The 23,837-nt window shown below is 48.8% G+C and overlaps 1 protein-coding gene across 1 annotated transcript; it reads right to left on the minus strand.

Moving 5' to 3' along the window:
* Window positions 1-1,363: 1,363 nt before the first annotated feature.
* Window positions 1,364-22,187, minus strand: pex11b (peroxisomal biogenesis factor 11 beta). Its single transcript, XM_072238195.1, has 4 exons — window positions 22,079-22,187; window positions 14,591-14,706; window positions 5,093-5,294; window positions 1,364-3,261 (listed from the first exon to the last, which is right to left on the minus strand). Exons 1-4 carry the CDS (start codon window positions 22,132-22,134, stop codon window positions 2,919-2,921), a joined length of 717 nt encoding a protein of 238 aa, XP_072094296.1. The 5' UTR covers window positions 22,135-22,187; the 3' UTR covers window positions 1,364-2,918.
* Window positions 22,188-23,837: the final 1,650 nt, after the last annotated feature.

The following is a 23,837-nucleotide window of genomic DNA, read 5'->3' on the forward strand; positions in this document are numbered from 1 at the left end:
TCCAAGAAGAGAAGTCTTTGCTGCACTTTTCGACTGCAGCTGGGACTGTGGGTAGAGATTGCCTCTACATATAATGAATGATAAGCTTTTGCTGTGCTAGGAGTGAGGTTAAACTGGGCAGTTTAAACTATTCTGGGACTGGGCAAGAGGAGTTAATAGTTTAGAATGGTAACGTTGAAAGAAAAGATTGAAGACAACTGGTGTGGGTACTGGGAGGTTATTGCTTGTGTGGGTTCAGAATGAGAAATGGCCCATTTAAGGTGAGGGATTACTAACACGTGGAGGTGGATTGTCCTGTCATTTGACAATGAGAGTGCAGGATATGGGCAAAATGAATCCAAGATTTCATTAACCATGATCAGTGATGAGGACACTTGAGGATGTTGCTGGAGTTATGGAGACATTGGGAAGGTTGGAACTTTACTGAGGCATTGGAGAAAGGGAGAATAAATTGAGAATGAGGGGACATGGGGTTAGTGAAAATATTGAGTTAATAGGAACCTTAAAATTCAAAGCAAATCTATTATCAAAGAACTTGTAGATCACCATGTACGAGCCTGAGATTCATTTTCTTGGGGGCCTGCACAGTAAATTCAAGAAAACCAACAGAATCAATGAAAGATATACCTATAGTGCAGACAAACAACCAACGTGCAAGCTTAGGGGGGGATTCTTTTAGCCAGAGGGTGGTCAGTATGTGGAAAGTGCTGCCAGAGGAAGTGGTTGAGGCGAGTATAGGAATAGTAAAGGTGTAGAGGGATGTGGACAAATGGGAGTAGCTTAGATGGGGATCCTATTCAGTAAGGGCCCAGCCTGTCTAAGCTGTAACTCTGACTATGCTCTGAATAGTGGAAAAAGCTTGGACTGAATGGCAAACTTCTTTCTCCACCCCAGCGAGGAGCAGGAGTCAGAGGACATCACTGCCTGGTATGGAGGCTGCAAGGCACAGGATTGAAGGAGGCTGCAGAAGGATGTAGACATAGCCAGATTTATCACAGGCACAGCCCAGTCCACTCCACCACTGAGGACCCGCACCATCCAGGACATGTCCTCCTCTTATTACAACCAGCAGGGAGTATGTACAGAAGTCTGAAGACCCATGCTCAATATTTTAGAAACTGCTTCTTCCTCTCTGCCATCAGATCTCTGGTCCATGAACACTGGCTTACTACTCCTTTTTGCACTATTACTGTAACCCACAGTAATTTGTATTGCACTGTACTGCCACAAACCAATGCACTTCATGATATGTCAGTGATACTACAGCTGATTCTGATTGTGGAGCACCATCTCTAGCCAGGGAGTTGAGGAGATGGGGGAGAATTAGAGCTGTGTATATTGACCCACCTTGGTCTCAGTACTCTAGCCTGAATAAAGATTTTTATTCTTAAAAGCAAAGTGTGCTGCATACATATTAAATTCATTTTACCTACAAGTTACAATAGACAGAATCTTACAGATAACACGTTCTTTTAAAAATGACCTAAAGCATGTGGCCCACAGTTAGCATAGCTGAGGAGGGTAGGATTGCACTTGTACCCATTGATTTCCTTTAGTTTCCCCTCTTCCCCCAAGTTTCAACATTCTGCCCACAATTCTCTCCCAAGTTCTGTGTTCTGGTGAAGAATGACAAAACGTAGGTTCTAAACAAGGGTCATTAGATGTAGAGACAGTGACATGGGGGAAGTGAGGATTTGTGAGGACTAACCCTGATGACTGGAGAAACTCAAGATTAGAAGACTGGTGGGTAGGGTGGGGAAGAGGTGTGTTTAAGATATGAGCAGAACTAGGCTATTTAGCCCATGGAGTCTGCTCTACCATGATTAAGCTTTTATCTGTCTCAAGTCCATTCTCCTACCTTCTCCCTGTAATCTTTGGTGCCCTGACTAACCAAGAACCATTCTAGAAGTGTAAGAGCATCTAGGTGAACATAAAGAAAAATATGGGCCGCTATTTTGTGCAGTCCATTAAATATATACTAACATATATACTAACATATGTACTAACATCTTTTGAAGGAACCGGGAGGGTGGACCGGCATCGCTGGGTGGGGTAGGGGGAGTGGTTTAAATAAATTGTCCTGATGCATGGCTTTGACCTGTGGTGTCGACAATTCCTCTCTCCTCCCACAAGCTGCTCAACCTGCTGATCCTCTAGCAGGTTGTGTTGCTCCCATTTCCTCATTCCTGTTCTTGTGCTTCATTGAGTTAAAGCGCAAAAGCCTTTTTTTTTAAAAAATAAAATCTCAAGGCAGTGGATGTCAATTTACATGAAATAAACAAACAAACATTGCAAAGAGAACAGAACTACTTATCAGTAACATGAGAGATCAACAGACGAAATGCTGGAGGAACTCAGCAGGTCAAACAGTGTTAATGGATGGGAATAAGGATACCCATGAAAGTGACAATAATTTGACAGAATTTTACATTAAGTTCAATGTGAAGGTTTAAGGGGGCAGGTTAGCTAGGGAAATGCATCCAGGACAATGATCGTGGGCAGTTATGAAAATAATATCTAATGTGCAACTAAAATATCTACATTGACACAAATGCCCATCAGTGAAAAGGGGCAGGCAGATAAGGGTACGGATAGAGAAGCCTTGCATTTGTGGGGCAACATGCCCCTCATGTAACTGTCTTCCACTCGCTGCCAACTACACAAGGCAGCTTTTGAGGTTGCACTTGTCACAGTTTCAGTCACCAGCTATAGTTGCTATAGTTCTGAAGTCACTTTAATTGACCCTGGAGACTGGAAATGATAACTGTTCAAGTAGAGTCTGTAGACTGTTGCAGGGGCAGGTCACTGAGTTGATAAACTTGTCTCTCAGCCCCATGCCAGTGATGAGAGGTGACAACCCTCCATCGTCCACAGTGTCCCGTTGTCGGGCTGGGCTGGTTTGGAATCCTTGTTCTGGTTTAAGGTTTCAGCTTGAGCCAGGGCTGGGAGATGGTGAGGATAGAGAGGATAGAAGAAGAGAGGCCGCAGAAAGCCACCACCGCTGGGTTGGTCTTCAACAAACCCAGGCGGTCCAGGGGGATAAAGATGTCACATCCATTCTTCAGGAGGTCCAGCAGCAGAGGGGGGTTAGCCCACAGGACGTAGCAGAGCAGCCGCAACCGGGCCCGCACACGTGACACTATCCCGCTGTCCTTTTCCAACCCGGCCGCCTTCCCACGGCCTCGCGCCTCTCGCTCCGCCAGGACGCTCAGCTCATAGACATCACGGCTCAGGTTCAAGATGAGAGCGAAGAGGTAGTACCTGAAATGGGGGAGAGAAATGATGATGATCAGAGGAAAACGACTGCACCGGGGATGGGCGAGTAAAGGCAGCTGACGGGGAGCGTGGAACGAATCTACGGAGACAGAGCCGGCTGGGGTGGCCTCATCATTGACACCACTGTGACACTGGGGGGCAGGGGTGTTGGGAGGAACCCAAAGGTACCGTCCAAACAGGGATGCTGCAGAGGAGGCATAGGGAGGTTTTGGGGGTGAATTCTAGAGCTTGAGGCTCAGGTCAGCGACATGATGAGAAAGGAATTAGTAACACCTGGAATGGGAGGATGCAGAGATATCAAGGGCTGGGAATTGATGGAAGGGTCTAGGGGCCAGAGGGTGTCACAGAAACTGGGGGGAGCGGTGTAGGGGCTGGAGGGTGCCACAGAAACAGTAGGAACTGGAAGGTGTCACAGAGGTGGTGGGAGAGGTGGAGGGGGTCAGAGGGTGTCACAGAAATGAGGGGGGAGGGGTGCAGGGTTCAGAGGGTGTCATAGAGGCTGGGGGAGGGTGTAGGGGTTAGAAGGTGTGACAGAAGCGGGGGAAGGTCAGTAGGGGCCGGAGGGTGTCACGGGGCAGGGGGAGGTCTGCGGAAGTCAGCGGGTGTCACAGAGACGGAGAGAGGGGGTAGGAGTGTAGGGCTGGAGGGTGACACAGGTTGGGATAGGTGTATTGGGGCTGGAGTGGTTACCAGGGACGGGGTTTTGGGGCTGGAGCAAGTCAAATAGGGGAGGTAGTTACTGCTGGGAATGGAGTGTGCACAGGAACAGAATGGCAATGTGTCAGTTTGGTGAATACAGTGAATGAGTGGGTGTTGGTGAGTGTAGTAGAACAGAGGGAGCTATGAGTAGAAGAACATGGTTCCTTGAAAGTACACAGGTAGAGAGGATGATGAAGTTGGTGTCTGGCACACTGGCCTTCGTCATGGTACATCATTTGGGACGTTGAGACTGCACTGCGTGTGTACGGTTCTGGTCACCCAGCCTTAGGAGGGATGTCATTAAACTCGGTGTGCTTAAAGATTCACAAAAATGTTACTGGTATTGGTGGCTTGAGTGTTTAGGAATCGGTTGGTACTGTTTTTCTCTGCAGGAGACTGGGTGACCTGGTAGAGAAGGATAGATATGGTTATCTAGTATACCTCCATATCATGACATTGTCACGGATTCTCCCAGAGAAGGGGAGACAGGGATTAGTGGCCATATATTTACCATGAGAGGGGATTTACTGCGTGGGGGCCAGAGGGCCGAGTTTCTCCACACAAACGGCTGTGGCTACATGAAATAGTTTGTCCACTCCCATCAAGGAGGAGCCCACGCCGGGACCAGCAGACCCAAACAGGAAGGCTGATCGGCACCAGTAACTCTACCATCACCTTTATCACTTTCTGTCACAGTCACCTCATGTACAGGCACTCCTGTGCCTAGCATCATTTTATGGACATACAATTAACCTATGTATGCAAGATATTTTATGTATTTCTATTTATTGTGTTCTGTATCTTTGTTTTTTTTTGTGCTGCACTGGGGCTGGAGTAACAATTACTTTCTTCTCCCTTACACTGTGTACTGGAAATGTCATTAAACAATCTTGACTCATGAAGTGACGAGAGGTGGGTACAATTACAATGTTTAAAAGCCACTTGAACAGGATAGGAAAGGGTTATGGATCAAATACTGTACAGACAAATGGGACCAGTTTGGATGGGAATCTGAGTCGGAATGGATGGTTTGGGCTGAAGGGCCGGCTTCCGTGCTATAGGACAGCACAAGTTGACATTAATATGAATTTTGAAGCTGTGGGGATCGAGTGCTTACCGGAACGAGCGTTGGCTCCACTTGCCCTGGTCCAGCGTTGGGGCCAGCCCCACCTTGCCCGCCCAGAGCAGGTTGTCACAGCCCAGATACATGGCCCGGTTCAGGTGGCTGACAGTGACGCAGAAACGTAGCACCAGGTCGGACAGGTGAATCGCCCTCTTGGCGGCCTCCAGGGACTCTGCGGAACTCCCCAACCTGAACACTTGTGGAAGACGCAGACAGAGTGGCAGAGACGTGCAGCATCCGGAACACCCAAGCTCACCCCCATCCCACCGGACTGAGCTGTCCCAGGTGCACAGAAAGATCCACAACATAGGACCCAGGGCACTGCTGTCATGCGCATCAGTGGTAAAAAAAAAAAAAGATAAAAGACTCCGTACTCTGTCTCACCGTCCCGCTGAATTGCTCATGTCTGCCCTCTGCTTATACACAAAGCCCACCCTGGCAGTCTTGCACCGGGCTCTGGGGTTACACCTTGGTTACGATTAGAACATAGAACATAGAATAGTACAGCACAGTACAGGCCCTTCAGCCCACAATGTTGTGCCAACCCTCAAACCCTGCCAAATTCTGAAGTAGGATCGAAAATCTCATCCTTGCGTCTCAGAAACGGGCAGTAGGATGCCTTAGGAGAACAGGCTTGTCCGCTGACTCAGTGTTACAGAAACCTGCAGTCACACTATTATCCAAGGCATTTACAGCAACCCAGTGCAATTGACTGTACAGCAAATCACTCTTTTGTGAAAATTGTGCTCTGGGAGTGTGTGATGGGATGGTGTGGAGGAAGCTTCACTCTGTCTGATTCTGGGAGTGCGTAATGGGAAAGTGTGGAGGGGGCTTCACTCTGTGCCTGAACCATTTTGTTTTAAACAAAATGTCTTTATTACAAATACAGTACTACAAATAAATATTCAAAACAGTGACTAACACAATTACTAGACAAACGACATTAAAGCAAAATGTTCCCACCTCTATCAATGATAGTGCTAATCTCCTGCGGAGCCCAACGGTCCCGGAATGCCTCTGTGGTAGCTGTAGACAATGCAAGTTACCTGGGCACAGACATGCCCCTAAACATTGCCAGGCAGTCTGCTCTGGCAGATTCCTATGCCAACCGCTTCCAGGACCCACGGATAGCTGTTTTAGCCAGCCCCAGGAGCAAGTTCACAAGGACGTCCTCATTACTGGATGACCATCTATAAATAGGGTGGGGCTAAGATGCAACCAGAAGGTGAGGAGCAGCCCTCACAAAAACGCGAAAAGAGTCTGCAGTCTCGCACACTCCACATACATGTGGTACATGGTCTCCTCCAGCCCGCAGAAGTGACACGTGGCTGGGAGATCCGTGCACAAACTAAGAAACTTACAGCAGACCAGTCTCGACCTCAGGTCCTGAAGGTGCATGGGAAGAACTCCCTTGTAAGTGGACTGCTATTGGGGACCCCCTCACCCCTAGGTGGAATGACAGGCTTCCATGGTGTGTCGGGACAGCAGACAAGGGTGAGGATGTGGAGGGCGAGGAGCAGCAGCCCATTCAGATTCTTACTACCTGCATCCCTGAAAGGGAGTGTAGGTGTCGATGAGAAATGGCTCAAGTTATGTGGGCCCAGCTCCCGGATGAGATCCTGGTGTCTGGGCCTGGATCAAACAGCTCTGTCGGAGTGCAAGTGAGCCCAGCTAGAGTTGCTCCACACACCTGAGCTTCACCAACATCTGTCGGGATAGGGCAGGGGTCGCCCACTCCCTCAGTCAGGACTCTGCCCTCTGCCACTCGAGGGGATTCCACGCTGGAGGCAACCATGTTTCAGACTCTGAGCAGGTCTTCATAGAAGCCGGGTAGCCTCCACAAAGCAGCACAGTGAACACCTGCCAGCAGCAGCCGCCTCTCTTCGTGAAGACAGCAGCCCCTCCAGAGAAAGTACGCCATGAACACATGTCACTTGGGAAGGTGTTTGGCACACAGGAGTCCCTGCAGGATCGTGATGCAGAGAGTCGCTAACCGCGTACAGATACACACCAGTGGAAACGATGAGTCGATGTTTCCACTGATGCTGCCCAAACTGTTGAGTTCCTCCAGCGTACTGTAAGTGTTGCTTTGATCCCAGCATCTGCAGATTATTTTGTGCTTACACACCAGTGACTGTCCACCCTCTCTCATTGGGAGACTCAGGACTGCTACAGTGACCCAGTGTTTCCTCTTCGCCCCCTCCCCCCCCGAAAGTCCACTAACTTCCTCTGCATCCTGGTGACAAAAGGGGTGTTTGGGGTCAAGGTGACCATCTGGTACCACAACATAGTGACCACCACCCTGCCTCGATAGAAAAGCACCCCGAGAAGACCTGACCAGCACCCCAGCCAGACTATGAATTTATTTCTCCAGCTTTTGCCAGTTCACCAGCCTGGTCTCCCCAGAAGGACTTCGGTAGACTCCCAGATAGAGGAAATTCAAAATCTCCTCCAGAAGGGAGTCCACCTGCTACTGACCCACTAAGAGTCCGGAACATTTCACCCAGCTGGTCCTTGCGGAGGATGATGCCGAGAAAACTGCCTGGCACTTGCGCATCCTCGGCAGGTCACTGGGATCAGCCACTATTAGGAGCACTGTGTGGGCTGAGAGGATGACCTCCACATCCATTCATGCAGATCCAAACCCATCAACCTCTTCACATACAGGTATGCCTCTACACATGGTGTACAAGGGACACCCTGACGTACTCCTCTTCTAAAGGGAATGGGCGCCGTCAATGATCCATTGACCTTGACGAGGCACTCTGCAGCAGAGTATAGGAGCCAAGCCCAGGCTACAAAGTGTGGTCTGAGCCAAATGTCTACAGAGTGCCCACCAGGAAACTGTGGTTTACTCAGACAAACGCCCTCTCCTGGTCAAGGGAGAGAAACGCTGCCAGGGACCCAGTTTCCTGGAGTAGGTGCATCTGGTCCCAACTGGACATTATCCTCAATGGACAGGCCCAGAACTGCGTAAGATTGATCAGGGCGGATCACCTATCTGAGTATCTTGCCAAGACAATTGGCCATTGCCCAGGCAAAGATCTTGTAGTCCCTGCAAAAGAGAGAGACTGGACTCCAGTTCTCTAGCAGCCGAAGGTCTCTCTTCTTGGGCAATAGGACCACAACAGCTCTCTACAATGAAAAGGACATTGCCATGGTGGCTAGGGTCACCACTAGGACAAATCTGTAGTCATCTCTCAGGACATCCCAGTAAGCCTGAATCCCAGACTTGCCTCTCCGGAATTGCCAAAGGGCTGTAGACAGCTGTGCCCAAGTCAGGGAAGTGTCCAGCTGCTCCACGTCCTCAGGGTTGGCCACTGGAAAACCTTCTTTCCTGACGTCACAGCACGTGTCCACACTTGATGGGTCTGGCAAGAACAAAGACTCATAGAAGGAGTGGCCTTCTGTGTTGATTTCATCAGGATCTGTGACGGTGAAGCCATGAGCAGCTAGTAACTCCACTACCGGCTTCTGGGCTCCCTGCCACTTCTCCAACGAATATAAGAAGGGTGAGCCACGGTCCAAATCATGTAGCACTTGGATCCGTGACCTCAGTGCTCGAGCCGCAGATCCCTCAGTGCACCCTTCTTCTCCTGGTGTTCCTACCTTAAATGTTAGTAGCCAGCGCTCAGACCAAGACGGGACTTTAGGTCAAGCAACTCTCTCTCAAGCCATTCAATCTCAGAGTGCCCTAGTGTACTCCTGATATAGAAACTGGAGGTTTTGCCTGACCCTGACCCTGATTTCAGAACTTTGTAGGAATGGGACTCACTCTCGGGGCCTCACCACCAGCCGCTTTTTGATACCCCAAGGACGTGGCCTGGAAGACTAGCGTGCCTTCAGGGTACTGGATTTTTGTGGCTCTGGAGACAGGCTGATTCTAGGCCTGTGCCCCTGGCTGAGGTGTCACGCGCCTAATGGAACATCGGGAGCAGCGGGTTAGTTGTCGTGGGCTGTGTGTCCAGAGACCTCAGCCTTTCTGGGGCCGACTTTCTTGGCTCAGAGCTTGGAGAAACTGATGCAACAAACTTGCAGTGAGTTGTTTGTTATGTCTCCCCTCTCTTTCCCTTGAGGGGGAGGGGGAAGAGGATTCCACCAGGTATCCACCAAACCAAAGGAGCCCATTAGCTCCTTCAACCTCTTTGCTGATGTGCGGTCGTATTGGAGACGAGGGTGGTCCTCCACCTTGAGGGTACCATTGAAATCTCCCCAGAGGATGATGCACTCATCAGGGTCAATGGAACTCAGCCGGATGGACACCTGATGCAACAGGCATCTCTGCAACACCACACACTTCCATCCAGGCGCACCACCAGGAATGATATCCTGGACTTTCATAATTTCCAGTTGGAAGGCTGGGGATCGCCACCCCACCAGAGTTGGAGCTGAGGTGGCTCATGTAGACCCTTACCTGCCACTCCAGGAGCCAACTAAACATCTGCTGGGATGGTATGGGGTTTCTGCAGGAAACTTACCCAATAGCCCTCATCCCCAAGGACTGAGAGATTGGTAAACCTGTGGAGAGAACCCCTGCTACCACTCACATTGAGACCAGCTACGGTGAGCTTCATATCGAACCTCTGCAGCAGTATCCCTCTCGGTGAGAGTGGAGCTGCCCTTCACAATACACTCCTCAGACAGAGCAGGAATGCTCTTTGGTCCCTGAGCTCGAGTGGTGCCAAAGCCACCTTGTGGCCCACCATCCTGAAGGAGTGAGGCTGCTCCCCACCCTGATGTCTCTCACCAGGTCATCCAGGAAGGATTTAAACTGTCGCCCCATCATTCCCTCATTCCCACACAGAGCATTCCTCTTCCCTTTCCCCTTCTGTCTGAGGATGACATGCAAGGACTTAACTGACCTCGGCATGCAATCGAGGCACGACTGCGCAAGTGCATATAAGCCAGCCAGTTAGACCAGCGAGGAGAGTTTAAAAGGAGACAAGTTATTTATTCAGCAGTTTGATCGAGGCACAGAGTAGGAGGGCTTTGACTCAACATGGCTTAGGCAATAACATGCTGAGGCGAGGTAGGTTGCCTGTGTAGAATACAGACAGGAAGTATGTGTGTGAGGCCGGTTTTCTGTGCTCGGTGTCAGATGTGGGAGGTCCTGAAGACTCCCAGCCTCCTGGACGGCCACATCTGCGCCAGGTGTGTCCAGCTGCAGCTCCTTAGGGACCACGTTAGGGAACTGGAGATGCAGCTCGATGACCTTCGTCTGGTCAGGGAGAGTGAGAAGGTGATAGAGAGGAGCTACAGGCAATCAGTCGCACCGGGGCCTCGGGAGACAGATAGGTGGGTAACAGTCAGGAGAGGGAAGGGCAAGAGTCAGATGCTATAGAATACCTCTGTGGCTGTCCCCCTAAACAATAACTACTCCTGCTTGAGTACTATTGGGGGGGATGGCCTACCTGGGGGAAGCAACAGTGGCCGCGCCTCTGGCACAGAGTCTGGCCCTGTGGCTCAGAAGGGTAGGGAAAGGAAGAGGGCAACAGTAATAGGGGACTCTATAGTTAGGAGGTCATTCAGGCGATTCTGTGGATGCAGGAAAGAAACGCGGATGGTAGTTTGTCTCCCAGGTATCAGGGTCTGGGATGTTTCTGATTACGTCCATGATATCCTGAAGTAGGAAGGAGAACAGCCAGAGGTCGTGGTACATAGTGGTACCAACAACATAGGTAGGAAAAGGGAGGAGGTTCTGAAAACAGACTACAAGGAGTTAGGAAGGAAGTTGAGAAGCAGGACCTCAAAGGTAGTGATCTCAGGATTACTGTCTGTGCCACGTGACAGTGAGTATAGGAATAGAGTGAAGAGGAGGATAAATGCGTGACTGAGGGATTGGAGCAAGGGGCAGGGATTCAGATTTCTGGATCACAGGGACCTCTTTTGGGACAGGTGTGACCTGTACAAAAAGGACGGGTTGCACTTGAATCTGAGGGGGACCAATACCCTGGCAGGGAGGTTTGCAAAGGCTATTGGAGAGAGTTTAAACTTGAATTGCTGGGTGAGTGGGAACCGAACTGAAGTGACGGAGGAAGTAGCAGTTGGTTCATAAATAAAGAAAGCTTGTAGACAGTGCGAGAGGGAGGAAAGGCAGGTGATAGAGAAGGGACACGCTGAGATCGATGGTTTGAGATGTGTCTATTTTAATGTGAGGAGTATTATGAACAAAGTGGATGAGCTTAGAGCGTGGATCAGCACTTGGAGCTATGATGTTGTGGCCATTACAGAGACTTGGATGGCTCAGGTGCAGGAATGGTTACTTAGAGTGCCAGACTTTAGATGTTTCAGAGAGGTCAGGGAGGGAGGCAAAGAGGTGGGGGCATGGCACTGCTGATCAGAGATAGTGTCACAGCTGCAGAAAAGGAGGAAGACATGGAGGGATTGTCTACAGAGTCTCTGTGGATGCAAGTTAGGAACAGGAAGGGGTCAATAACTCTACTGGGTGTTTTTTTAAATATAGACAACCCAATAGTAACAGGGACATCGGGGAGCAGATAGGGAAACAGATTTTGGAAAGGTGTAATAATAACAGGGTTGTCGTGGTGGGAGATTTTGGTTTCCCAAATATTGATTGGCATCTCCCAAGATCAAGGGGTTTAGATGGCATGGAGTTTGTTAGGTGTGTTCTTGACACAATATGTAGATGAGCCAACAAGAAGAGAGGCTGTACTTGATCTGGTACTGGGAAATGAACCTGGTCAGGTGTCAGATCTCTCAGTGGGAGAACATTTTGGACATAGTGATCACAATTCTATCTGCTTTACCATAGCATTGGAGAGGGACAGGAACAGACAAGTTAGGAAAGCATTTAATTGGAGTAAGGGGAAATATGAGGCTATCAGGCAGGAACTTGGAAGCATAAATTGGGAATAGATGTTCTCAGGGAAATGTACGGCAGAAATGTGGCAAATGTTCAGGGGATATTTGCGTGGAGTTCTGAATAGGTATGTTCCAATGAGACAGGGAAGGGATGGTAGGGTACTGGAACCGTGGTGTACAAAGGCTGTTGTAAATCTAGTCAAGAAATAAAGAAGAGCTTATGAAAAGTTCAAAAAACTGGGTAATGATAGAGATCTAGAAGATTACAAGGCTAGCAGGAAGGAGCTTAAGAATGAAATTAGGAGAGCCAGAAGGGGCCATGAGAAGGAGAGTAGATCCCTTGCCTGAGGAGTCAGGCCCAAAGTGGACCCTGAGGTTCTCGGAGTCCACTGGAAGCCGGATCCTGAGGATGGGGGTGGGGGGGGGGTGCTGCTTGTTGCTTCGCTATCATGATCCAGTATCCTTGCCTCTAGGGAGGGACTGATAAGTCCTGGATGGAGGGCTTCAGGGCTGTCTCAGTTGCCACATCAGGAGTAACACCACCTATACCAACCCCTTCCTACACACACGCTCCACCCACCACAGGGCTTGAGGCCACATCCAGGGATTCAGGTTTGAGTCCAACCTCCACCGGCATTCACACCCCCTCCAAATACTCCCCACGTCTACACTCTCTACCCTCTTGGGAGAAGAGCTTCTTCTCCTCTTCAGGCCGGAGGTGCACCCATGCAGCAGTACTCTCTGCTTCCATCACCGCATCTACCTGTGCATTCCCCGAGCCTCCCGCTGAACTTCAGGGCAAACGGGTTCTTCGGTATACAGTGGGCATGAGCTCTGTGTTCTCAGGGGACTTCTTCCTCAGGTCTTTGGATATCTTCTTCGCCTTCCTGGTCCTCAGAGTGTCCTCCCGGTCCCCTGCCGCACTCTCTCTTCACCTAGCCTCAAGTTTCCCCTACCTGGACCACAGGGGCAGAGCAAGGCACAGGGACAGGGGCAGCTGGGGCATTGGTGCTAGAGGTGGACTCCTTGGGCTGGGAGTTGGGACAGTCCTTCTGAAAGTGCCACACTTCCCTGCTGGCACTCTCAAGTCCAGTACCCCTTCGAATCACACAGTAAATCGACCCTCAGCATCCTCCTCCCCCCGGGCCAACTGCGTGAACAGCTGGCGCTGGAAAGAGATAGCGTTGCGGAGGGTGTGGTGCTCGAGTTCGTGCCTAATGGTGGTGATCTTAGATCTCACTTGACCCAAGTGCGCAAGTTGGGGAGGGAGAACCTCATTGGGGATGAAGGGTTTGAGCTTGAGGACGATCGCTGTGTGGGAGCAGTTGCTAGCTCCTCCCCCATAAGCCCTCTGCTGAGAACCCAATGCACCAACTCATTGTTCCTCACGTAGATCACCACCTTTCTGTAACCTTTCTCAGAGGCCAGCATGCCACCGACACCAACCAGGTCCTCCATGGCCTCCAAGCACTTTTCTATAGTCAGTCTAGAAGGCAAAAGGCATTGCGTCCCGTGTTTAATTAACGCTGACAGAAGGCACCGTCTGAGGTTTTAGAGACAACAGCCTTTGCATAGTTCCTTGGGGGTCTGTTCTACTCCCTGGTGATCGATCTGGCCTGGTGGCAATACAATCCAACAACAAAACAGTAACATATTTGCTGCTTCAGTGGAAGCAGATATGTCTGCTGTTAAAGCCACAAAGAAAGGGAGTGGCATTCCTAGCTGGAAAGTTTGGAACTTCTCACAGCTCACCCAAATCCTGTTGCGTCAGCAAATCCTGTTGCGTACGGTTGCTCCAAGGTCGTGGGGTCTCGTGAATGGCCCCAAAACTTGCCTTTGCTGTTTAGGCAGCGAGAAGAAGATGTAACAGAACCTTTGAAATTGGGTTGGGAGGAAATCACCCACACCAGGCAGCCCTTTTGGCAAAATGCCAGAGAGTTCCAACTCCAGGAAAGGCTCCAATGGTCCCGAGGGGTCGAGTTGTCCAGGAAACACTCCTCCACTCACACCCACCCAGATACACGATGACACAGAGGGAAAGGGATGCGTTCTGATGTTGGTTGGAAAACCAGTGGGGAGTTTCTCACACCCTTTGGTGTAAAACCAGCTTCTGGCAGTTTGCCAGCCGCTGCAGTGAGAGACTGTGCAGTTAGTGGCCGCCAAAAAACACTGTCCAAACAGGCAGTGTAACCCCTGGAGATTCTCCCACAGTGGGACAGCTACTCACTAAGATGTTGAAGTGTTCTGCTGGACCTTCTCCGATGCCTCAGAATAACTTCACCTAACGGTTTATCCATGGGTCTCTCCCAGCTCGATCAGAACAGCTCCACACTGTGCCTGACCCTGGGAGTGTGTGATGGAACCATGCAGAAGGAGCTTCACTGTCTTTCTGACCCTGGGAGTGTGTGATGGAATGGTGTATGGTGTGGGGAGGGGGAAAGAGGCGGAGTTTCACTGTGAACTTGGACTGTGTCCCGAGGCAGGGGTGGGGTAACAGGATGAAGATGAAGACCGATTGTCAAAGCCCATGTCAGATGGCTCCAATGGTTTCAACAACACCCACATACTCCAGAGCTGATGATCCCTGCCCTGCTAGAGACAGTAGGAGCCGGAGAGTGTGTGTGTGTGTGTGTGTGTGGGGGGGGGGAGGGGGGGCGCCATTGCACTCACGTTTGCGTCCCAGGCTCAGGTGAGCCTCCAGCTGTCTCAGACGGTTCACCAGCTCCAGGCTCGCTCCGCCCTTCTGTAGCGAGAACGCCAGTAATGCAGAGGCGTACTGCGCTGCCCTGGAACGCAAACAGGCACCGTGTCAAACCATTCCTCGCCTGCCGCCAGAGATCATCCATCACCACCTCCCCATGCCCCTGGCAACAGGTCTGGCAGCCTGCACCCAGAACACTCTACCCACTTGGACATCCGAGGTGTAATCCACAGCTCCCAACCTTCTGATTTAGCCTCCTGCGAGGAACCTGTTTGACAAACTTCCTCACAGGAGGCTAAAACAGAAGGTTAAGATGTATTACAGCAAATCGGTTGTTTGGATTCAGAAGGCTTGAGCATAGGGTAATAGTTGAGAGGTTTAACTGAACTGGAGGTCTGATACATTAATGTAATTCTGGACGTTAATCTCATCCCACCTCCCAACATTGTAGGCACTGTGATCCCCTCTTCCCCGGCCCTAGCCACCTCAGTCTCTGATAGAGAAATCATTGTTAATACTAACTTCCAGTAATTGTCCCCCCCCCCCCCACTTTCCTTCTCCCTTTTTCCATACTCTTCTCCTCATCTGCCCATCACCTCCCTCTAGGGCCCCTCTAACATCCCTTTGTTTCATTGGCCACTCTCTGTAGAGTCCTTCCTCTCAGCCCTTTGCCTCTTCCACTGACAACCTCATAGCTTTTCACATTATCTATCCTTCCCACCCACCCACCTTCTCCCTCACCTGTCACCTTGTACTCCTTCCAACGACCCCCTTCATAATCTGGCTTCTACTTCCTTCCTTTCCAGTCCTGACGAAGGGTCTCGGACCAAAACACTGAGTGTTAATTCCCCTCCATAGATGCTGCTTGACCTGCTGAGTTCCACCACGTTGGTTAGTCTCTGCTGCCCAGGTGCTGAGCTGCCTCGCAAAGGAAACTGGTCCTCTGTGTTTAATCATTCAAGTTAATGTGCCCCAATTAATTTTACATCCCCACATTCTGCTTGCTACCTGTCAAAACAAATCAACAACCTTGAGTTTTTTGATGAGGTGACGAGAGATTGATGATGGTAGGGCAGTGGAATGTTGTCCACATCAGTTTTAGTGAGGGGGCTAAATCAGAAGGTCTACATGCATTACAGCAAATTGGTTATTTGGATTCAGAAGGCTTGCGCATAGAAGACAAAGGGTAATAGTTGTGAGATTTAATTGAAGAGGTCTGTAACTAATGGTTTTCCACAGGGATCTGTGCTGGGACCTCTACTGTTTGTGATGTATGTAAATAACCTGGATGAAAACATACATGGGTGGGTTAGTAAGCTTGCGGATGATACTAAGATTGGTGGAGTTGTGGATAGTGTAGAATAACTGGCAAAGAATACAGCACGATATAGACCAGTTGCAGATATGGGCAGAGAAATCGCAGATGGAGTTTAACCCAGATAAATGTGAGGTGTTGCACCTCAGTAGGGCAAATGCAAGAAGACAGTGAACTGTGAAGGGCAAGATCCTTAACAGTATTGCTGAGCAGAGAGATCTTGGGATCCAAGTCGATAGTTCCTTAAAAGTGGCTATACGGGTCGATAAGTTAGCTAAGAAGGCTTATGGAATGCATGCTTTTATTAGTCAAGGCATTGAGGTTATGTTGCAACTTCATAAAGCTCTGGTTCGGCCACATCTGGAGTATTGCCTACAGGTCTGGTCACCCCACTATAGGAAGGATTTGGAGGGTGTGCAGAAGAGGTTTACCAGGATGCTGCCTGGTCTACAGGGCACGTGCGTATACTTGGGTTGTTTTCTCTGCAGTGCCGGAGGCTGAGGGAAGATCTGATGGAGGGGAGATTATGAGAGGTGTAGACAGAGTAGACAGGGAGTATCTGTTTCCCAGGGTTGAAATGTCTAATACCAGATAGCTTTCATTGAAGGTGAGAAGGAATAGGTTCAAGGGAGATGGGATGGTGAAGTTTTTTTACTCAGAGAGTCATGGATGCCTGGAATGCACTGCCTGGCATGGTGGTAGAGGCAAATATGTTAGAGACTTGGATAGACAAATGGATGCAAGAAAGATGGAGGGATATTGAGACTGTGTAGGTAGGAGGGATTAGTGTTTGAGTGTTTTTGATTTGCTGTTTAGTTGGTTCGGCACAACATTCTGGGCTGCATGGCCTATTCCTGTGGCGTACACCAATGCTCTATGTTAACCTCTCCTCACAGCTTTCCTGACAGCCCTCCTCCTCACTAGTCTTACCACCCCCTTATTCCTACTCACATTCCCTATAGTCTGACAACCAATGGATCACACTATTAACAACCGAGCTCCAGCTTTCCGGGACAGATAGTTGCAAAAACTGATTGAAGACCATTTGGGCCCCTTATCTAAAAAAGGAAGTTCAGGCATTGGAGAAATGCAGAAGTGGTTTATTGATGATGTGAGATGCCACAGGCCTGTTTCTCTTGCTTGCCGGTGAGACAGGTGATGAGGCAGCAGCGTGGCCTTGGTTGTAGCGAAGACTAGGCCTCAAAAGCAGGCTTGCCTGCCGCAGTCCAGGTGAGACGACGCTGGAGTCAGTGTGGTGTGGTGTCTGTGCTCGGTTTGGAGCTGGCCTCTCCCATCAGTGCTACCCCCTTTTTTCTTTCTTCCATGGCCTTCTATCTCTTTCCCCAATCGACTTCCCAGCTCTTTGCTTCATCCATCCCCCTCCAGGTTTAACCCATCACCTGGTCTTTCTCCATCTCCTCTCCCCACCTCTGAAATCTACTCCTCAGCATTTTTTTTCTCCATTCCTACTGAAGGGTTTTGGCCAAATGGAGATCACTAGTGCCCAATCAAAGTGTTTCAATTGACTGTAGTAAAAAATACACCTGTACCTGGAAGGTCCAGCTGCTGGTAAGTCAGTATCCGGATAAAAACTACACCATGATGACAAAAGAACACTCCAAGCAACTCTGCGAAAGGATTATTGAAAAGCAGAAGTCAGGAAATGAATAGAAGAAAATTTCCAATCACTGAATATCCCTTGGAGTACAATTAGGTCAATCATCAAGAAATGGAAATCATATGGTGCAGCTGTAAACCTGCCTGGAGCAGGCCGTCGTCAAAAACGGAGTGACTGTGCAAGAAGGAGACTAGTGAGGACTAAGAGACCTATGGTGACTCTGGAGGAGTTACAAGCTTCGGTGACTGAGATGGGTGAGACTATGCATATAACACCTGTTGCCCAGGTGCTTCACCAGTCACAGCTTTATGGAAGAATGTTAAAGAGAAAGCCACTGTTGAAAAAAGCTCACATGAAATCTCAGCTAGAGTTTTCCAGAAGGCATTTAGGAGATTCTGAAGTTAGCTGGGAGAAGGTGCTATGGTCTGATGAAACCAAAACTGAACTTTTTGGCCATCAGACTAAATACTACATCTGGCATAAGCCAAACCCCACACATCATCAAAAACACACCATCCCTACTGTAAAGCATGGTGGTGGCTGCATCATGCTGTGGGGATACTTCACTGCAGCAGACCCTGGAAGGATTGTGAAGGTAGATGGCAAAATGAATGCAGCAAAATACAGGGAAATCCTGGAGGAAAGCCTGATGCAGTCTGCAAGAGAACTGTGACTTGGGAGAAGATTTGTTTTTAGCAAGACAATGACCCTCAAGCACAAAGCCAAACATGCACAGGAATGGCTTAAAAACAACAAAGTTAATATCCTGGAGTGGCCAAGTTAGAGTCCAGACCTCAATCAAATTAAGAATTTGTGGCTGTTCACTCATGATTTCCATGCAATCTGAGTAGTTTTGTAAAGAAAAATGGGGAAAAATAATGGATGCCGCTTTTCTAATGCACAGCTCCTTGGAGATGTCTTGGATACTACGGAAGCGAGTACCTATGATGGATCTGATTAATTTCACAGTTTTCTGCAGATGTTATTACCCACCTGTACAGATTGTGGTCTTCTGGTCAGTAAGTCAAGGTCCAATTGCAGACGGAGGTCCAGAGATCCCTCTTTTCAATCAGGGCTATAGGAATGATGCTGAGCTATAGTCAAAGAACAGCATCTTGACATAGGTGTTTCTATTATGCAGATATCTAAGGCCAGCGTGAAGAGCCATTGAAGTTACATCTGCCATAGATCTATTGTGGCAATATGCAAATTGCAGTGGAATCAGGTCCTTGCTGAGGCAGGAGTTGACTCCAGCCATGACCAGCCTCTCAAAGCATTTCATCACCGGAGATGTGAGTCCTACTGGATGACAGTCGTTAAGGCAACTCACACTACTCTTCTTGGGCACTGGCATTATTGTTGCCCTTTTCATGCAGATGGGGACTTCCGACCATACCAGTGAGATATTGAAATGCCTTTGAATTCACCTGACAGTTGGTTGGCACAAGTTTTCAGAGCCTTACCAGGTACTCCGTTGGGGCCTGCCACCTTGCAAGGGTGCACCCTCCTGAAAGACAGCCTGACAGACAGAGATCACGGGGTCACTGAGTGCAGCAGGGATCTTCACAGCTGTACTTATATTCTCCCTTTCAAAGTGGGTATAAAAGCCGTTGAGCTTGTCAGGCAGTGAGGCATTGCTGCCATTCATGCTATTGGGTTTTGCTTTGTAGGGAGTAATGTCCTGCAAACCCTGCCAGAGTTGACTTGCATCCCATGTCACCTCCAACCTTGCTTGGAATAGCCCACCGCAAGTCATAACTGGTTTTCTTGTACAGACCTGGGTTGCCAGACTTAAATGCCACAGATCTAGCCCTCAGCAGCCAATGAACCTCCTGGTTCATCCACGGCTTTTGGTTTGGGAAAGTACAGCAAGTTTTCGCAGGCACACACTCACCCACACAGGTTTTAATGAAGTTGGTAACAACTATGGTATACTCATCCAAATTAGAAGAGGAATCCCTGAATACAGACCAGTTCACTGATTCAAAGCAGTCTTGTAAGTGCTCCTTGTCTGCACCTTCTTGGTCCTCGCTACTGGTGCTGCAGTCTTCAGTCTCTGCCTGTACTCAGGGAGCAGAAGTACAGCCAGGTGACCAGACTTCCCGAAGTGAGGGCGTGGAATAGCACAGTAAGCACTCTTGATCTTAGTGTAACAGTGGTCAGTGGGTTGTTTCCTCTGGTACTACAAGTAACATGTTGATGATTACTATTTAGTTACTTTTTCAAGCTGGCCTGGTTAAAGTCCCCTGAGATGATGGGGAAGGTGTCAGGGTGTGCTGTTTCAGGCCAGCTGATCACATTGAGCCTGTCTCTCACTGGCCTGAGGTGAAACGTATACCGCCACCAAGAAAACGAAACGCTAAAATCTCCCGTGGCTGGTAAAATGGACGACACTTCATTGAGAGATAATCCAGGTCCTGTGAGCAGTTTTGGGACAACACTGATACATCTGTTCACCAAGAGGACTTGATCATGATGCATACCCCTCTACCTCAGCTTCTGAGAGACTCGACAGTCATATCCTGACAGCGTATAATGAACCTGTCAACCTGCATCACTGCGGCCAGTACAGAAGAGGTTAACCAGGATTCCATAATACAAAGGACGCAAGTGTCCCTCTGAGATCTTCAGTTTTATTTACCAGGGACTGCACATTTGCCAGCAAATTAACTGATATTGGTAATTGAAAACATTGATTTTTTTAAAAATGCACTAATAGCCCAGAACGGCAGCATTGTTTCTGCCATGGGGTAGTGTGTTGACATTATTTCCATCGGTTTGAAGCAGTGATAGATGGTCCAAAAGCATTAAAACTTCTTTATTAACTGTTGGATGCAGTTGTGGTTCTCAGCGGTAGCAGGCTGAAATGGGAATATTAAATTGTATCTCTCGAGCTGTATCGTTTTATTTAAGGCAGAGGTTGATAAAGGTTAAGAGGGGAAGGCAACAGAATGGGGTTGAGAGGGACAATAAATTAGCTGTGATCAATTGACAGATACACCTGATGGGCCAAGTGGCCTTATTTGTACTCTTATGCCTGATGGTCTTGCCTTGGCATCTTGGTTCCTACACCAGTGGCAATGCCTGCTGCACCCCAACTATCCCAATGCTGCGACACTTCTGCTGCTCGTTCAACAGGAGGCAACGTGCCATCAGCCACCCACGCTAAGTGAGGCGCAGCGTCCTGCATTTCTGCTAGGCAAGTCCAAGCTCCTGGAGCTGGGAGGACCCGTAGAGAGGCATGGATTGCTGGCAAGTGCAGGGGCGTTCCACTCTTCCTTCCACTCGACTGCTTGCCAGGTCCTGCTCCTTTTAATACTGGCCACTGCCTCTCTATCGTCCAGTCTGGAATTAGAAAGAGCTCTCGTCCTGATGCCCTGACAGTAGTCATCCAAAGGTTCATTTATTATTAAAGTATACAACTCTGAAATTCCTCTCCAGATAGCCATGAAACCAAGAAAAGAATGGCAGCATGATTATCAACCCCCCAAAGAACCCCCTCTGCACAAAAAAAACAAAAATGGAAGAGGCACGTCGACCCCCAAATCTACCTCCCCCCCCCACAAAAAAAACCAAGGAAGATCGGGTGTAAAACACAGAATATGAAAACGAATAAGACTGAAAAAAAGTCTATAGTTCAAATCTATATCCAAAACGCAGAAAACCTGGGTAATATTCTCCGGGCACAGTGGGAGGCCACACAGGCTTCCCTCTTTGGTCAGACAGCTTCAAAAGGTAGCATCTACCGCTAAGAACCCTCACTACTCGGCACATAACCTCTTCTCCTTCCTACCATCGAGGAGGCGGTTCATAAGCCAGAAGAGCCACACTCAACGTTTTAGGAAGGGTGAAGTTTAAAGGCGAAATGAGTGAAATTCACACACAATCTATGTGAAATGTGCTACCTGACTTGCTAAGTTCCTGCAGCATTTTGTACATGTTGCTCTGGATTTCCAGCACCAGCATAACCTCTTGTGTTTGTGAGGGACAACTTTTTTTTTCACGAGGAGAGAGGCAGGGGTATGGGTTATCAGCGACGATGATGGGAAAATAAGCAGCTTGGTGGAAGCGCTTGTCCGGTACTGAACTTCACTGTGTGTTTCGAGGTACAAGTGAGAAATAAAGCTAATCTTTAATCTCTGTTCTATATTGAGCACTGGTTACAAGCTTCCAGTCACTACAACCCTCCATTATCTTCCTGTACCTCCCATTAAAATCTTATGTAAGACCAGTTGAGTTCTATTTTTAGGTCTAAATTGAAACTTAAACTAAACGTTGAACTAAATTAACTTCAGACTCGATGGGATCTCTACATCAAAGCACCTTCATTGATTAGCGGGCGAGGCCACGCATTGAGGGCCATGCCAACTAACCAATCAGATCTCCACAGCCGAACAAGCAAACCAATCCGCTGAGGAGGGGGCGGGGCACGGTGCATTGCGCCCGCCTCTTCCTCAACAACACCCTGTAACTCACCGACCGCCGTTAACTCTGGCGGATTGGAACCCGAGCGCCAGACCGTACCTGAAGACGCGCTCACGCCCCTGGCTCGTCGCCGCGAAACGAACCCAAGCGTCCATGGCTGAGGCGTTCGCTGCTCGCTGCCCAGCTGCTCACACTGGCCGACTTCCGGTCCAGAGACACGTGATCTTCCTGGGCCAACCAAACGGCGCCTGGATGTCAAGTAGAGGGCGCGAAGTCACGTGACTTCATGCTACACACCCCGTGACTCCTGTAGCAGACCAGTGCAAATTGAAGTTTATTGCCACAGGATTTGAATTGAATGGAATTGACTTGATCTCTTACATCCTTCATATACATGAGGAGTAAAAATCTTTACATTATGTCTCCGACTGAATGTGCAGTGTACAAATTATAGTAATTTGCATTAAATAGTATTTTCGGTAAGATGTACAACAGCACAGTCAATATAACATAGAAATACAATTGTATTAGCGTGAATTAATCAGTCTGATGGCTTTGTGGAAGAAGCTGTACTGGAGCCTGTTGGTCCCGGCTATAATGCTGCGGATGGTTGCAGATGGAACAGTTTGTGGTTGGGGTGAATCGGTCCCCGATGATCTTTTGGGCCTTTTTTACGCACCTGTCACTGGAAACGTCCTGAATAGTGGGAAGTTCACACCCACAGATGCGCTAGGCTGTCCGCACCATTCTCTGCAGAGTCCTGCGCTAGAGGGAAGTACTGTTCCCAAACCAGGCAACGCCACAACCAGTCAGGATTTTCTTAATTATGCCCCTATATAAAGTCCTTGGGATTTGGGGGCTCGTGCCGAACAACTTCAACCGTGTGAGGTGAAAGAGGCACTGTTGTGGTTTTTTTTCACCACACAGCCGGTATGTACAGACCCAGTGAGGTCCTCGGCGACGTGTAGACCGAGGAACTTAAAGTTCTCGAGGAACCTCCCCTCTCAACCCCAGATCCAGTGATGTTAATAGGGGTGAGACTGTCTCTGTTCCTCCCGTAGTCCACAACCAGATCCTTTGTCTTTGCGACATCGAGGGAGAGGTTGTTTTCTTAACACAACTACGTCGGGATGATGACTTCTCTGCAGGCTGCCTCATTCTTATTTCAGACTAGGTCAATTAATGTGGTAAGTTTAGTTAGCAGATTGGAGCTGTGGGTGGCGACACAGTCATGGGTGTACAGAGAGTAAAGAAAGGGGCCTAGAGCACAGCCCTGGGGGCTCCTGGGTTGAAGGCCAGAGGTAAGGGAGCCCACTCCCACTCTGACTGGGAGTCCAGGACGGGCAGAAACAAGATGGAGGTGTGATCAGACTTCCCAAGCGGTGGACGGAGGAGCGCTTTGTAAACGTTAAGGACAGGAGAGTAGCAGTGATCGAGTATGCTATCTCCCCATGTGCTCACCTGGATGCGTTGATAAAACTTCAGAGTTTGCATATATAGGACATAATTGCCACAAATAGCCTTATACAAAAGCATAATTCATACAAAAAAGATTACACATTAAACTTCCAGTGCACTTAAAGCTGTGGGATCTTCGTAAACTCCCAGGTAGCATCTATGAAGGGAAATATAACTGTAATACAATGGATTTTTTATTTTTCAAATAATGTTGTGTAAGTTACATTTCTACTTTATGTTTCCCTGTAAATGTTATGTATCTGATGCTTTGTGTCTGTGATGCAGCTGCAAATAATTTTTTTACTGCACCAGGTTGAAAAGTAAATTTATTATCAAAGTACATATATGTCACCATATACAACCCTGAGATTCTTTTGCTTGCGGGAATTCACAGTAAATT

Source organism: Mobula birostris, chromosome 2 (assembly GCF_030028105.1).
Source record: "Mobula birostris isolate sMobBir1 chromosome 2, sMobBir1.hap1, whole genome shotgun sequence".
Taxonomy (NCBI): domain Eukaryota; kingdom Metazoa; phylum Chordata; class Chondrichthyes; order Myliobatiformes; family Myliobatidae; genus Mobula; species Mobula birostris.

What these genes read in the sequence shown, in the direction of transcription:
- pex11b (XM_072238195.1), bottom strand. Translation starts at nt 22,134, where the DNA reads ATGGACGCTTGGGTTCGTTTCGCGGCGACGAGCCAGGGGCGTGAGCGC. An exon ending in GGGCGTGAGCGCGTCTTCAG is followed by an intron (nt 14,707 to 22,078) that starts GTACGGTCTGGC and finishes TTTGCGTTCCAG; the next exon opens with GGCAGCGCAGTACGCCTCTG. An exon ending in TGGAGCCAACGCTCGTTCCG is followed by an intron (nt 3,262 to 5,092) that starts GTAAGCACTCGA and finishes CCCCCATTTCAG; the next exon opens with GTACTACCTCTTCGCTCTCA.